The sequence below is a fragment of the Elgaria multicarinata genome, chromosome 1, assembly GCF_023053635.1.
Source record: "Elgaria multicarinata webbii isolate HBS135686 ecotype San Diego chromosome 1, rElgMul1.1.pri, whole genome shotgun sequence".
NCBI lineage: Eukaryota > Metazoa > Chordata > Lepidosauria > Squamata > Anguidae > Elgaria > Elgaria multicarinata.
This window is the reverse complement of record NC_086171.1, coordinates 20,836,083-20,852,259: the sequence shown is the minus strand read 5'-3', so window position 1 is coordinate 20,852,259 and position 16,177 is coordinate 20,836,083. Positions and strand designations below refer to the sequence as shown.

The following is a 16,177-nucleotide window of genomic DNA, read 5'->3' as shown; positions in this document are numbered from 1 at the left end:
GAAGCTGTTGAAGGAGGCTAAAGGTGCAAAGTTCTAAAGATGTTGAATGTTACTTTCAGCGAAACTCACAGGAAAGGAAGGTGCCCATGTGTAGACCTTCTTACTGAATGGGAACCTATGCATGCAAATGGAACCCTTCTCCGTTTGCTCCACCTTCAAATCCAACACTGAGAACTGTCACACAGTGGAGTGGTAGTAAATTTTGAAATGCAGGCACTCATTATGTCTATCCCCATAGCCACGCCCTCAGGGAGAATCCAAAAATCCAGGCATCTGCATGGATCCATATCAACAAACCCGTTCTAGCAGTTTCCATCTCCACTAGTATCAGATCTTGCTCATTCAAGACCAAGCCCCTGCAAAATACTTTGCACTTCAACAGGGAACAATATTTGGTTGCTGGGGAAATTCATTTCTCCCCACCCACTCCAGCTACTGTGAGGGACGTTGTGAGCACCCAGATGGGACCAGGAGTCCGATGGACTCCCCTGCATCCATGCCCCCAGACCCAGTTGGGCGTCCACAATGTATTCGCGGACCCACAAGTCCACAAGTGACCAGCGGCATCCACCCTGTTCTGGAGGCTCCATTGAGTGGGAAAATGGAGGCTCTGGAAATTGTGCATTTCCTCCATTACGTAAATGATGCCTTTATGGCCGCCACTTATGCAAATTATTATTATTATTATTATTATTATTATTATTATTATTATTATTATTATATTTATTTATTTATTTATATAGCACCATCAATGTACATGGTGCTGTACAGAGTAAAACAGTAAATAGCAAGGCCCTGCCGCATAGGCTTACAATCTAATAAAATCATAGTAAAACAATAAGGAGGGGAAGAGAATGCCAACAGGCACAGGGTAGGGTAAGCAGGCACAGGGTAGGGTAAAACTAACAGTATAAAGTCCGCACAACATCAAGTTTTAAAAGCTTTAGGAAAAAGAAAAGTTTTTAGTTGAGCTTTAAAAGCTGCGATTGAGCTTTAAAAGCTGCAAAGAGGGATTATATAATTTCCGGAGCCTCCATTGTCCCACACAGTTGACAGTTGACAGGCACTTGTCGGACGTTGGTCAAAAGTTCACGCAGTGTGCGAGTGAGGGCAAATTGTAGCAGGGCAAGCACCCCACAACTGGGACCGGGTAAGTTCACCCATCTCTAGACTGCAGCTACTGTATAAGCTCAGAGGAAACAGGGGATCCCGAGGAGGTTGGCAGATGACATCAATGCCTCTGCTAATAAAACAAGTACCAATACTGCATCCCTATGAGCCCTGGCTCCATTACACCACCACTGTCACAAACCAGGCCTTGTATTTCAAGGAGGAGGAGCCGGCCAAGCCACCGGCAGAAGAGCTGGGGCATGCTCCTGATGCCAAGCCAGACCCTGACAAGACACCTCCCACTGTAACTGAGGAGTCAAGTGACTCCTCCACCACCACACCTGCTGGGCAGGAGGTCACTAAGCCAAGAAAAAGCACCCATCTCCAACCAGGCACTTGGCCTTCTAAGAATGTCCATTTTTTGAGCAAGGGGGCAGAGCCTGGGAGGAGCTGAGAGTGGATGCTACAACTCGATGCCCTTGTAGGCCCCTTCCAACTCTGCTGTTCTATGATTCTATGAGATTGTGCTTCATTAGGGGTGCCACCACTTGTTCATGACAAGCTCCTCAACTTTAACATGGTCCTCTCCATGCTGGGAATAGCTGTACCTACCTAATTTGGCCTGTGCAGATGGGTGAGAATTCTGTTTCAGATTGTTTTTGATAAGAATTTACCCAAATTTGCAGAGTTCTTCATATTTGGGATAGAAAGAACTTAAGGTTTTAAAAATCTGAAAGCATGAGAATGTTAAACTGACAGACTCAGCCCCACGCCATTTCCCTAAACCACAGATTGTTTGGTAGTTTTCCCACAGCATTTCCCCTGTTCTAAAAAGTTAAAAGGCTGAGTTACTGGCACTAAAGGCTTTGAATGAAAAGATGCTGGTATTTTTGGCCCCACCCCTTTCCCCTTTGGCCACACCCAGCACTGGAATCCGGCCCCTGAGAGCTTCTCCAAACTGGAATTGGGCCTTTGGGCTGGATGAGGCTCAACATTCCTGCCCTCGTGGATGCAAAGCCTTTTCATATCCATGCTTCCAAAACGACCTTTACTGGGTTGCAGCCTAGAAGATTATTAGTTTCAAGTCATGAGGTACCTCAGAACAGCAGCAATGGGTCCAATTGCAGTAGGACATCAAATCATCTGGGGTGGGGGAAGCTTCCAATCTCCATTTAATAGACACCTACCTCAAACCACTGCCCGTGAGACTGCATTTTCAGGATGACACAAGGATCCGGCTTGGAGAGGGCATCCCTGTCCGATATGCCTTTGCATGCGACTCTCAGTTCTACCTTGGTCAGGCAAGGGCTGCTAAAGATTCCCAGGGTATTGGCTGCTGATTCATAGATGTTGCTCATTTTCTTCATTATCTGTGGGATGGGAGGGAAAAAAATAAAAGTTGCAGTTGCAAAACCATTTTAAAACAGACACACTGCATTTTTGTATTCACACTATGGATGCATGGATTTTGTTAGGTCTGTTCTGTTTGCGTTTCACAGATTGTCAGGTGTCTTCTGTTCCATCATCCATTCACTGACGGAATCAATTTTTTTTTTAACAAAATACTATAATTGCATTCTACTTACACTAATTTGCATTAGTGCAAATTCACCTTGGTTCTAATTTGCACTTGTGTATGTGTGCAATATATGAATGAGCCTTAGCACAAATCCTCCCCAAAAGTGGAAAACTCGTCCGTGGAATCTACATGCCTCGGAAAAAGCTGATCTGCTGTGGAATCTGCAGGTTAGATTCCTAGAAATCCAAACTAATTTGAATCTAATGTGGATCTCTCCAACCTCCTTAATTCACACAGAGATTGTTCCTGCAGTTAGTGCTCTGGAGAGGGACAATTTCTAATGGACAAACCAATTCGAGATGACCAAATTCCTAATGGCCAAAGTAAGTTTGTTTAGTGTAAGCAAAATCCAGTATATCATAGGAATTGGTTGAAAGCATCAGTAATCATACCAATAACCAATGCTGGCTCCAGGTTTTCAAAGATCCTTGGACAAGATACCCTCAGAAGGCCCGGGTTTGATGGCGAGTCTTACTAACACTGCCACCAGCTGATGCTAATTATTTGTTTGTTACCCGCCTCTCTCTCCGGATCGAGGTGGGGTACAACACAAATGCAAACGCCATAAAATACATATAATTAAAACATTCAGAACTAATACATCATTAGAAGCAGCATATTATTAAAAGGCATCTTAAAATTCCACTGGTAGGCTTGCTGGAAGAGATCAGTCTTCATAGCTTTCTTAAAATCCGGAAGGCTGTTAAGTTGACGAATCTCTCTACCAAGCAAGAAAGCAACTGATGCTACCAGTTGCGTACTTGCTTGGTAGAGAGCCAAAGAACAAGTAGGCAGCGGCATCTACTGCTCTTTCTTCACACCATTCTCTGGACCGGAGTGAGAAGACGGTGAACCAGCAGGTTGCAGCAGTACAGAAGAGGAGCAGGTCCAGGGGGAACTTGTCAGTGGGAAAGCCAATAATCCATTTCATGCTTCATAGCCATTATCTCCAAAATCAAGTGAAACGCTTGTAATGTGTGGAAGAACAATGAGATTTTTTGTATGAGATTGATTTTGGTACAGGGCAGTGATGGCCAACATTTCAGACTGTCCAAGACACATATGACCACCTTCACAATTTTGTGAGCCCCAAGACGAGACCTACCTTTGCGTACATATTAGATTTGATTTGTTTCATTAATTTGTTGTGTCAGCTTCTCCAGCGAATGTTGGAGTGTATAGGTGTCATTTTAACGTGTTTAGCTTGTTCCTTTCCCCCTTTCATTGTGATCCAGGAAGGTATTTTGATGAAAAGGGTTTGCAATTTGTTTCACAGCGGCGTTTCAGGTTTCTTGCTTTGTGGTGAGTTAGTTATGCATTTGCGGATAAGGCACAGGAATTGGCTTCCTTTAACAGTGAATGCATTTTTCCCCCATCGGGCTTAAAACTTTGATTTCTCTCCTGCATGAACATATGCAGTTGTACTTTCACAGGCAGCAATGGTGTCAGATTTTAAATAAGCATCTTTGACATTATTAACATATGGGTTTGTGATACAGGTGTTGATATGTCTGGTTGGTACGAAGATCACAAGATAGCTAGTGGAATAGGGGAGAGAACCCTTGGAACTTGCTAGGAGATAGAGAACCACAGCTTTAGAGCAACAGGATTTTTGGAAAGCTGTGTGCCCTTTTAATCCAAACTCAGCAACAGGAGGAGGAAAAAGGGGAAAGTGTCATAATCCCATCTGTTCAGTTTCAGGCAATTTAAAATACAGCACTGCTCTAGCTTTCAAAAACCAGTTAGTTAGGGTGTTTACATCTATATCATTCCCATCTCATACGACTTTTCAAATGTATGGTATCAGACAAATTAAACAACTGGACTTCAACACTTGTAGGTGAAAAAAATCTGCCAATGGATTGACATTTTCTTATTCAGCTCTGAATAAGAAAATTCTTTTTCATGACAGAATTTGATAGTTAATTTATGCCTTCTATATTATTTCAAAAGATCAAAGCTGATACTTATCCATTATTTCTTCCTCTTAGGGCCAGTTCTTACATCATAAATGGCTTCCTTCTGGTGCCACTCTGATGTACAAACTATGTAGGAGGGGTGGGAACCATGGTGGCAGCAAAGGGCAGTCTGGGGCTGTGACCCTTCCCATATGATTCCCACCACAGGCCTACTATATTCCAACATTACTGGAGAGGTGTTGGAAACAGCTGTAGTGGACCATTCCTAATTTACAATGTTCCAGTGAAATCTGATCACATGGAAGCTGGCTGGATCTATAGTAATAAAAGAGAATGTGTATTAGGGGTATGCGCTCTGCACGGAAAATCCGGGGGTCCGCCAGACCTCCAATAAACCTCTGAAATCACGGTGCTGTTAGGGGGTGTTTGCAAAACTGTTGGAAACTTGTGGTGCAGTTAAAAGATCGTTTGGAGCCCTGAATGTATCTGTAGGTCTGAAGGTTTTTTACGTGATTTGAGGGCAGGTTTCATGTTGATAGATGGCTAACTGAACACACTTCCATATTAGGAAGATACCAAGGGGTGAAGGGGGAGAAGTTTAGAGATTGACTAAACAATAGCCACAGTCTCCTCCCTGCCTCCTCTGTGGCTAAACAACAGCCACAGTCTCCTCCCTGTCCCCCCTCCAATCATACTGCTTAGGGAGAGGCATTGCAAATGATATAACCCATTTTCCCTACCCTGGAACTCATTCATTTGCTAGGTTGTTGAGCGAGAAAGAGTCCAAGTTCCACTTCCCACATGCACTATTGATGTTGGCTGAAAGGAAGGAATTAGGAAAAATCGCTCATGTTGTGAAAATAATGAAAACCATCCCATTTAAATGTGTTGTCCCAGGAAGTCATGATGATTGGCAGGCAGTGTGGATCCATATAGTCTCACAATCCAATATTAGGATATGGAAAAGAATCTTGTGCGAAAAGCTGATCTGTGTACTGCAAATATGGACGCAAATTAGCTTGGAGTAAAGTCAAGAGAAGAAGGGGCAGTGAGAGAAAAAAATGCTAGTAGTAGCATATCTCCTGTTTTGAAGACAGGACTCAGGTTTATATGCTTTGAATATAAAATAGGTATTCATATTTGTTCTTGTCTGAGCTCTCATATGAAGAGCACACACACACACCCCATTTCACCCTATTAGAGCAAACAGTCAGGGAGTGTCTGTATGGGGGAGTTGAGGGGGATTTTTTTTTAAAAAAAATCCTAAAAATCCAGGGATGAAGGGATCTGCTTTAAATTTGGCATGGCTAAAGCCCTACTTAAGAGCTACCAGAGTACTAAGTTTTATCTCTTTATCTTTAAAAGTGACGGGAATGTGTGCAGTTTTGTTAACTCCCATTGACGGTAATAGCATGGCTCTTCAAAAATGAAGTGGTTTTCCTATGAGTAATCCGGCGGTGCAGGGAGACAAACTGCTCCCACAATCAGGGCAGGGAATCACCTCATTGGAGCTGCACCCCAAATTTCAGGGAGGGACTGAGCCACTCTGCACACCCCTAATGTGCATGCACCTGTCTGTGCATCCACCAGCACCATCGTGCCAATATTGTGAAACCTAGACATCTGAAATATAGTATGCACACTAAGTGACCATAGGGATGTTAACCTCAGGGGTTACTTGTTTAAAAATGTATTAATTAATTTTAATGTGTCTGTGTGGTTGGATCCTGCAGTAAGATCTTTAGCCACAAGAGGCAGACTTCCTAAGCAGCATATAACTTTGCAGTCCATATAGTTAGATGCCAGGGTTCATTTGCTAGTAATAAAATATTTTCTGAGCCTACAGTAACTTTGATTGAAATAGATATCACACCCAATTGATTGTCAAATATTCACCTTCATCTTAAATAGAGAATTACATTCAAGTATTCATTATTGTAGCTCATTTTAATTTTCCTTCTAGTATTTTAGTAGCACATAAGTATTTTATTAGCTGCTTATTCAGTCCTTCTCTGATGAGAAGCTAGAATTCCTGAGAGGAAGCTGGTGCAGAAAGTTGATGGACTTAAGTTGGATAAGAAAGTGTCCTATTGAGGTCACACCATGATACATTTTTCATTCCCTGCCACGTTGATTCCATTTCCCTTTCTTTTAGCAAGGAAAGGGTACATCATGTCACTAAGGGACTCCCTTCCAGAGCCATTTCTCATTAACCAGTGACACTCCACATGCCAGGAGATATATTTTAAAAAGAGACACAAAAACACAGAAGGCAAGTAAAGGATTCAAACACCCAAAATCATATGTTGAAAAAGAACAGTCATATGATTGACTAATAAAATAGAAAACAGGGCATGCCAAAGTCTCAAGTGAGACATGAACCTCACGACGTTGGAGCTATTTGGGTTACCTCAGTCAAAGAGCCTGACTTTGGAGTTATTTGGATTACCTCTGAATAACCTTCCAAATCTCTGAGGCATTTCTGAAGCCTCAGGGCCAGCCTGCTTTACCTTGCACCACTTCAGATACAGGTCACCTGTATCCGAAGTGGTACAAGGTAAAGCAGGCTGGCCCTGAGGCTTCAGAAATGCCTCAGAGATTTGGAAGGGTATTTTCTGGTCAGTCCAGCCACTAGTGTGACGAAGTTCTCCATCCCAACAGAGAGCAGTGGGGAGGCAAAGGAGGAGGTGTCATTCTTTGGCTGACAGCAGTAGCTTTCAACCAGGGGATGGCTTTACTAGAGCTCTCCTTCTTGCTTTCAACCACACTCCATTTGAGAGGAACATAGAAGGAACTTATCAGGCAGGGAGGTAGCGTAGATTTGGGGTTGGGAGAGTACTGCTGTTACCACCTGTGCTGCCTCCTCTCCTGTTGGCGTAAATCCACAGTAATGAGCTAGGCTTCTCAGCTCTGGAACGAAGAGCAAGAAGTACCCCTAACACCCACACTATGTGTAAGAATTGTGTGCTAGTGTTCTGTGGGCAGGCATGCTTTTATGGTTTGTACCAACCCTACTCTAAGACCCCGACTTTCTGTGTATGTATGAACAACAGAGTCTTGTGGCACCTTAAAGACTAACAAATGTATCTAGGGTGCAATGTTAGGACAGAAAAGAGTCCTACAACTTATTCACAAATCACATTTTAGGTGTGCACACCTAAAAATTGTAATGCACAAATTAGCCCTCAAAGTCACTCCTGCCATAATCAATCTGTTGTTCACCAGGTGTTTTGGACTACAACTCCCAGAACTCCTAGCCCTTGGCAATTCTGGCTGGGGCTGATGGGAGTTGAAGTCCAAAAGTTCTGGATGGTGCCAAGTTGGGGGAAGTCTGCCCTAAGTGATTGCTGACAATGTCCAACAGTGACGTTTAAAAAGGAAACCAGAGCACTGCAGGAGATTAAAATCAGGAAGTCAGGTAGGATTCTCAGAAGCTTCACAACTAGAAAACAAAACAAAATATTGATGTTTGTGTGTGTGTAATCAACAGGTTGCAATTTCAATAGCTCTCTTCTCTAAAATGTGGATTGCAAAATTGATTGAGCCTGTAATCCTATACACAATTACCTTAAGTCTACTGACCTCATTGCACTAGCTTACACTATTGCCATTGCACTAGGTGTCACTTACGCTAGCACTTTCTCAATTGCTTAAGTGCAGTGGTTCCTTTGGGTACCAGCCATTATTTTGAAGTTGATGCGATGGCTTCCTTAATTCCAGCAGTGCTATATTTTCACCCCGTGTATCATTTGAGAACGTTGCATCAGCACTGTGGTGACTTTTGAATAAACATCTGCAGCAATGACTTCAGATCATCAGTCAGAAAGAAAAGGCCACTCAAATTTCATGCATACTAATGAATGAAATCAACTGAAGCAAATGTTCATTTCAGTGTTCCTTCTCAATGTAATTATAACACAACAATGGTTTGCAAGCAACTTCTTTCTGATGCTCCCCAAATAGTTTTCCAATGTTAATTTTTATGTCAACTCATTTTACAGATGGCAAATCACAGAGTTTAAGCAATTTACTCAAAGACCATATCACAAGGGCTCAAGTTCACACTTCTCTATATATTTACAGATCACTTGAGGACATGCTAGTTATGAGCTTCAAGGACTTTAAAAATGTACTTGTTCTGTTTGAGAGATACTACAATAATGAGACAAAGGGCTTGTGGGACTTCAAAACAAGTGTGTTTAGGCATTCCAGTTTTTAGAAGTGGTCCAACCTAGGGGAAAATCCCCAACTATCAGTGTCTTCTCTATCGTTAGTTGCCATTAGTCCAACAAAACCATTTAAAGACAGCAATTTTAAAACTTTCTGGCCAGGCCACATATAAGCTGACATGCCTAACCAAGCAGGCCTGTTGATTCATGGGCTGAGCAGAGTAGCACTGCAGCTGGGGGGGGGGGGGGGGGGGGAGAAGTTTATGTTTGATTCAACAGGCTTTTTTTTTTGCATGTTCTGTTTGTTTTAGCAAGGTATGCACAGTAGGCATTTTTGGTAGATCATCTAAAAGAAATTAAAAATGGTAGATCATCAACAAGCAATTAAAAATGGAGAGGAGGAAGAGGATTATGTATGCCACCTTGGGTTCCTTGGAGGAAAAAAGGCGAGATATAAATGTAATAAATAAATAAATAAATAAAATCCACATTTACCACAACTCATTCTGGGAAACTATGCAGCAGCAGGGCAAATGTAATTTGGGCAAAGCCCAAAGCATTCAGACCACTTCTTCAGCACCATGGCCAGCTCCAATGAACAGCTCCTCCAGCCCTCTTATAATATCAGCTCAGGGTGAATGTGTTTGCTGAATGAGTCTCAGAGGAAATGCAGAGGGTGGATGGGATACTTAATCCTTCTCCTGCCTCCACATTCTCCCAATGGCAATTCCCTCCAGCCATCTCCTCCTTCCCCAAGTGGGATCTGAGCTTGGAAATAAACCTGGCTGGGAAACTTGAAATAAAGAAGCAGGCGAGGGGATGTGGCAGGCGAGGGAAAGATCAAGCATCCACTCCCACCCATCTTCTGAAATCAGCCTCTGCTGCATTCCTCTAGACCAACAAACGTGGGGTTGGAGACCTGCATTTCCTGACTTAATGTGTAGAACAAGCCCTTGGTTTGGTTGAGTCCTTTGACCACATTTGTCTTCATTTACTTCTTGATCTTTGCTCCTCCTGCTCTTATCCAATCTTAGGATTCACAGTCCAATCCTATGGGTGGTGATTCAAAAATAAATTCCTCTAATTTGAATAGGTCATGCTCTTAGGTAACTGTGCATAGAACCACAGTCTTGGTATCATTCCAGGTTCTATCAAAGTACCTTAAGGCTGCAAACCTACACACACTTACTTGAGTGCAAATCCCATTAAATTCAATAGGACATCTGAGAAGGATATGAAGAGGATTGTGATATTAAAAAACTTTCCAAAATGGAACTTAAAGATTCTCTCTCCCCCTTTTTCTTCCTCCCTCACGCAGCATTTTACAACCATTTAACATCACAAAGTCTTCTGTCATGCACCATTCAAGACAACTGTATAAGAAGGGCAGAAAATGTATTCTTTACAGACCAGCTCTGATCAATCTCTATGGTGATAATGCTACAGTCTATTGAAATTACCTCGGTTAATGAAGACAAAATGTAAACTGTCAGCCCTAAATGGAATATATATTATCCCTTATTAAGTTAAAGGCAAGAGGTGAGCTTACAGCCTTCCAGAGAAAAGGCCAGGGCCATGAAAAATTAATTTATCCTGCCCCACCACGGATATTTGTGCAACTCAAGCAACAATCAGGGATAATGATTTAAAACGACATCTATGGAAAGAGGGAAAAGAGCTCTTCACAAAATGAGCAACATCAATAAATTTGGCAAGATGACAAGATGAGAAGAATTGCCGATTACATAACAGCGAGTGCTAGGAAGATCCCTTACTGCAGCTAATGTAGTTGGACAGCAGGGTAGAAGGTCTTAGAACAAAGTGCAAACTGTGAAAATGGAAATATGCACATCTCTCACAATTCAAAGGGACTAATCTAACCAGTTGTTTGAAGTATCCCGTTATAAGCGGGAGCCACACCGGAAGGATAAAAAGACATCTGACACCTAATGGGCATCTGCTTGGCCACTGTGGGAATGGAATGGTGGACTGGATAGGCCTTTGGTCAGACCCAGCAGGGCTTGTTTTATGTTCTTTTGAACTTGAACCGGACAGCCTATTCAAGCTGAATGTTGATGTCATTATATAGTCTGTATAAACTTGAAGGCTTATTCTGAAGGTCAGCACTGACTGGCATTTACCAGCTAGTAACTCACATGGAAATCAATAATGTCCTGAAAAAAGGAGAGGAGAATGTGAACACTCGCCAGTTTCGGGTGAAGCTTGGATGCATGATAGAATTCTTCCCATCACTCAGAAAGGGGTCGGACCATTGATCAAGAAGTAGTTTTCCACAGTGTACATATAACCCCTTGGTGAACTGGCTTGCTGTATCATTCTGAAGGCTCTTGGAATATGTAGATTGTAGAGGCAGCATGTGCCACATTATTGCATCTAACCCCCTAAATAAGCACCATGCAGTCATGTGCTGCAATGCTTCTGGACTTATACTAGCCATTTCTTAGAACAGACAAAGTGCAGATCCTCTCACCAATAAATCCTAATACAAAAGCCATTGACACCTGTAAGGTCCTCCTATGGATGCCTACTCCGAGGGAAGCAACAAGAGAGAGGGGTCTTCTCTGTGATGGCCCCCCAACTGTGGAACAATCGCCCTGACAAGGCCCTCCTGGCATTGTCATCTTTTCGGCACTAGGTCAAGACTTTTCTCTTCTCCCAGGCATTTAGCAATATGTAATGAGCCCGGGTCTGTTTTTTGGCTCATTGTTTGTCAAATTGTTCTAGTGTATGTGCATGCATTTTGCATGTTTTTGTGGTTTTTCATTTTTGTATATTGTTTTAAAGTGTTTTCATCTTATGTGAACCACCCAGACAGCTTTGGCTATGGGGAGGAATATAAATGCAATAAATAAATAAATAAATAAATTAAAAAGGCATGACTGGGAACATCCACAGTTACATCCATTAATCTGTTTCTGATTGAACCCAGAGAGGAACCACTGCCAAGTCTCAAGATACAAGGCTGTGGGGTATCTACAGTCCTTGTTATGGACATCTTGCAGAGCTTGGGAAGGACAAGCACACTATAGTAGTCCAGTGTTAGGACCAATGAAGGCTGGTGGCTCTGATGTCAGTGGGACAGGGAATCCACTCCGTTTTTCAGTCAGAAATGGTCAGTACTCTAAAGTAGCCATTCAAGGTGCTTCCACATGTTGGATATCTCCTATTGAGCTCTGACTGGTTCTGACTGAAATTCTGAACAGATTCACCACCCCACTAACATCAGGGCACCATCCTCTACTGGGCAGGATCTGTAGGAGCTAGAGCAGTCTTTCCCCAACTCTGGTGCCTGCCAGATATTTTGGAGTTCAACTCCCAGCATTCCCAGCCAGCAGAGCCAATGGCCAGGAATGCTGGGAGTCTTGTAATCCAAAACATCTGGAGGGTACCAGATTGGAGAAAGTTGGACCAAGGGCAGAACCAAGACTAATCCAATTCCACCAATGAGCAGCCGATGGAATGAAAAAGGCCTGACAATCCATGAAACACAGGTGGAATGGATTTAACAAAATCCATCCATCCCTAGTGTCATGCAGTATTCAGCATAGAAGTTGATATACAGTCCAACGCCATATAGATCCTACACATGAGACTCGCAGGGTGGGTGGGGAGCAGCGAGGATTCAGGGTACAAATGTACATGCATAAAATAACAGAAACCCAAGACCAAACTTCAGTGCAGGGGCGTGTTGGAGAACTAAACTCCACCACCCAGCAAATGCTCCAGGGACACACTATACATTTTGCAACAAATCCCCCAGCAGTTGTGTCAAGGGGCGGTGACTAGTAGAAGGACCAACTGCTAACTTCTCAAAATACTTATCCCCATCCAAACCCAATGCCACGCTTTTATATCCTACTTGCCCAAATCTCTAACAGCACATTCTGTATTCTCCCGCCCCCTGCCACGCCACCCAGTTGCAAATAATGGCAAATTACAGATTGCAAATGTTGCACATTCTTTGACATGTCTGTGCTACTAATTTAAGCCAGGGGAGGGAAGTGGCTGATGCTGTTGCATACAGTACCTGCACTACTAGACATAAATTCTGAGCCTAAAAAGATGGGTGGAATACGGTATGGGTGCACTGAGCCAAGACAGTGACCCTCCTAATGGGTCTGATAAAGTTTCTAGGATGGACATTTAACAGGTCTGTTTTACCCAGATGGACAAAGATCAATAGGAGGTTACCTGCTAAATCAGCTGGAATTCAGAAACTGATGTAGGATTTCTGCCTGCATGGACTTGTGTATTGCAATATGCTACAGTGGGGAAATTGTGCCCATTTTCAGAATTGTGCCAGTGAAGGTAGCTTTGTATCTACATTGATTTCCTGGGTTCTTCTAGCCAGGCAAATTCTCTACTAAAATTCATTATTTACCATAGTGAACTACTAGGGCAATTGCCTCCTATCTACAAGGTGGTAAACACAAGATGCCTTTACTTAGAACTTATAATATCATAATTATAAGTTAGGACTACTTATAATATCATCAAAGATTATAAATTATTGCTTCCTATAATTCAATAAGTTATAAGTAAGGGAGTGTTGCACTTTCTATCTACAGTATGTCAGGGGTGGGAAACCTCAGCTCGTGGGTCAAATCCAGCCCTGCTGGGATCCAAATCTGACCCTTTGGGCCACCCCCTTTTTTCTGGTCACACCCCCTTCATGAGTGATGATCATTTGGTGTTTTTCTAGCTTGTGCATGTTTTTTTCCCTTTCCAAAAGGTGGAATTGCCTATCCTTAGTTACAAGCAAGAACAGCTTTAAACTCAAATATGCCAGAATTTTTGCCCTTGCGCCTTTTGTCTTTGGCCCCGCCCACCATTGGAATGTGGTCTCTGGGAGCCTCTCCAAAATTGAATTTGGCCCTCAGGCTGAAAGAGCCTCTCACCCTGATCTAGATAACCAGCAGTGAAGTGTATATGACTGGTGTTTTACAAATTTGAGGCGGGCACTGGCACAGACAACCCCACAAGAGAAGGTCCTTGCTACCTCTCCATAAATCTCACACTTGTTATTATCTCAAAAACACTCTATATTTTATTTGACTGTACCTTCCCATAAGCAGCTTCTGGCGAACCCCAGTCAAACTGATATACAAAAGCTCAACAACAGCAGAAGCAACAGGATGGAGGACAAAAACAAAACAAAAAAACCAAATCTTGCCACTATTTTTTTATTTTTTGGTATGCTGTCAGTCGCTGAACTTCAAAGTAATTGAACAACTGCAAGCCTGTCAAACATTTTTCTCTCACTTCAGCAGACACATTACATGTCATCAAACACAGCCCCACTCTCAAAGAAAGAAAAATTGGACTTCAAAGCCATTTGGAGCTATCTGTCCTTTATCCACAGCCCAGTTCTATTGTTAGTCATAAAGTTAGTCTGTCAGTTACAGGAAACACAGGAAAGAATTTGGTCCCCGGCACAAGGGTGATGTATGAGGTGTCCTTATTTTCAAAGGCTAGGATGGAAAGAAAGCGTACATAATTTTGCTCAGCTCTTCCCATTACACATGAGGGCTGGTTCAAGGCATTTTGCTGCCTGAGGCAAAGGACAAGATGGCTTCCCCCTCTACAAAGAGAAGCTGACTGCCCCAGCAGTTGACTCTTACTTCAGCACTAGTCATGGGATAGTGTCCTCCACCACACCTGCCTCAGGTGTGGAGTCACCACTCCTCACCTGAGAAGGCCTTATTTTGTGTGTCATACACAGCTCCAGTGGAGGTTGGTGGCTCCAATTTCGGTGGGCCTATGACTACATTTCAATTAGAACCAGCCAGAACCACCCAGAATAGGTTCAGCACCTTGGACATCTCCTTTAGAGTTCTGGCTGATAGAAACCCAGAATGGATTCACAGCACCACCAAAATCAGAGCCACCAGCCTCCATTGCATAGCTCTGGTTTCTCTTCCATTTTAGTGGGTTCTCTTGCATTAAAACGGATGCACCTGAACACTGTCAGCAGCATTCTCCACCAACAAGACAAAGGCCTCTTGCTTTGCCATATTGTTTTAGCCAACTGTTTGTCTCCTACAAGGGCAGGGTTGATTGTTTATTTGTTTTGTTGTTGCTGTTTTGCCCAATGTACCATGAATTAAGAAACACCAGATAGCCAACATATGTCCATCAGCTCACTTTCCCCAACTGTTATAATGTATTTTCCAAGGCAAATTTTGTCACCATGACAACACTATAACCATTCAAGAGATTTTAGAACTATAATGGGGAAGGAGGGAAGGTTCCTTCATTAGCTAGATTGCCTTTTATCTTGCATCATCATCATCATCATCATCATCATTATTATTTGCATTTATGTTGCATCTTTTTTTACTTGAGAGGAACCCAAGGCTGCTTACACAGTCCTCTTCTCCATTTTATCCTCACAACAACTAAGTGACGTAGGTTAGGCCGAGGATCAGTGACTGGCCCAAAGTCACCCAGTGAGCTTGCTTCATGGTTGAGTGGGGACTAAAACCCGGATGTCCCGAGTCCCAGTCTGACACTCTAACCACTAACCCACACTGGCTCTCAAATTTAATGGTCAAATTTTGCTTTACTGGATGCTACAACTGAATCAACTAATTGCAGAAATAGAAATAAAAAGAGGGAATTCAAGTTCTTGTACCTGAATAATCATTAAGTTCCATATGGCACAGGGCCATTTAAAAATCATTTGGAAGTCCTGGCCGCAGGATTGTGACTGGCCATGATAACAGAGGTTCAGCAGCCTTTTGTGCCTGAGAGTAATTATTTCCCTTTGAAGGATCCACCAGACATCAGACCACATCAGGTCATTAACACATGAGGTTGCATCTAGATTTATGCTGAATCAACGGTGCTGACCGAACTGGGTTTCTCCACCCTCCCCTTCTCATGGCAGCTCCTTCAGCCCCTTGAAATGCTACACAGAGTCAGGAGACCCTGCTGGGTGTGGTGAGCTGCGGTGTGTGTGTTCATTGGGGAGGAATCCCCACAAATGGGGTGGAAGGCCATTTTGCGAGTGGAGCCCTGCTCTTCACAAAAGGTCCTTTCCTCTAGAGGGAGGCAGATCCTGGATCCAGCTCTTCCACAGGAACGGATTACCCTGATGTTGGCAGTCTTGCAACCTAATTCTCTGTTCGTTTACTCATAAAATGCTCTCCCTGCTTTAGTTCAACTGGACTTACTCCCAAGGAAATATATACAGGTTAATGGCCAACGGGACATTTCAGAGATCCATAAACAAAGTGAGCATGCTTGTAGTAATTATAAATAAGTGGGGTACACTTGTAGTAACTGTGGTAAGTGTAGTAAGCTTTCCCTGATCTTGTGCCCTCCAGTTATGTTGGACTACAACTCACATCTTTCCCAGCCATGCTGAAGGGAACCAA

The 16,177-nt window shown here is 43.0% G+C and overlaps 1 protein-coding gene across 1 annotated transcript in view; it reads right to left on the bottom strand.

Moving 5' to 3' along the window:
• CPNE4 (copine 4) overlaps window positions 1-16,177 on the bottom strand; it is a 208,677-nt gene that overhangs the window by 152,526 nt on the left and 39,974 nt on the right. Inside the window, exon 2 of the mRNA XM_063124856.1 lies at window positions 2,298-2,480. Coding sequence (XP_062980926.1) covers window positions 2,298-2,477 — 180 coding nt within the window. The 5' untranslated portion in view covers window positions 2,478-2,480. The remainder of the gene's footprint in view (window positions 1-2,297; window positions 2,481-16,177) is intronic.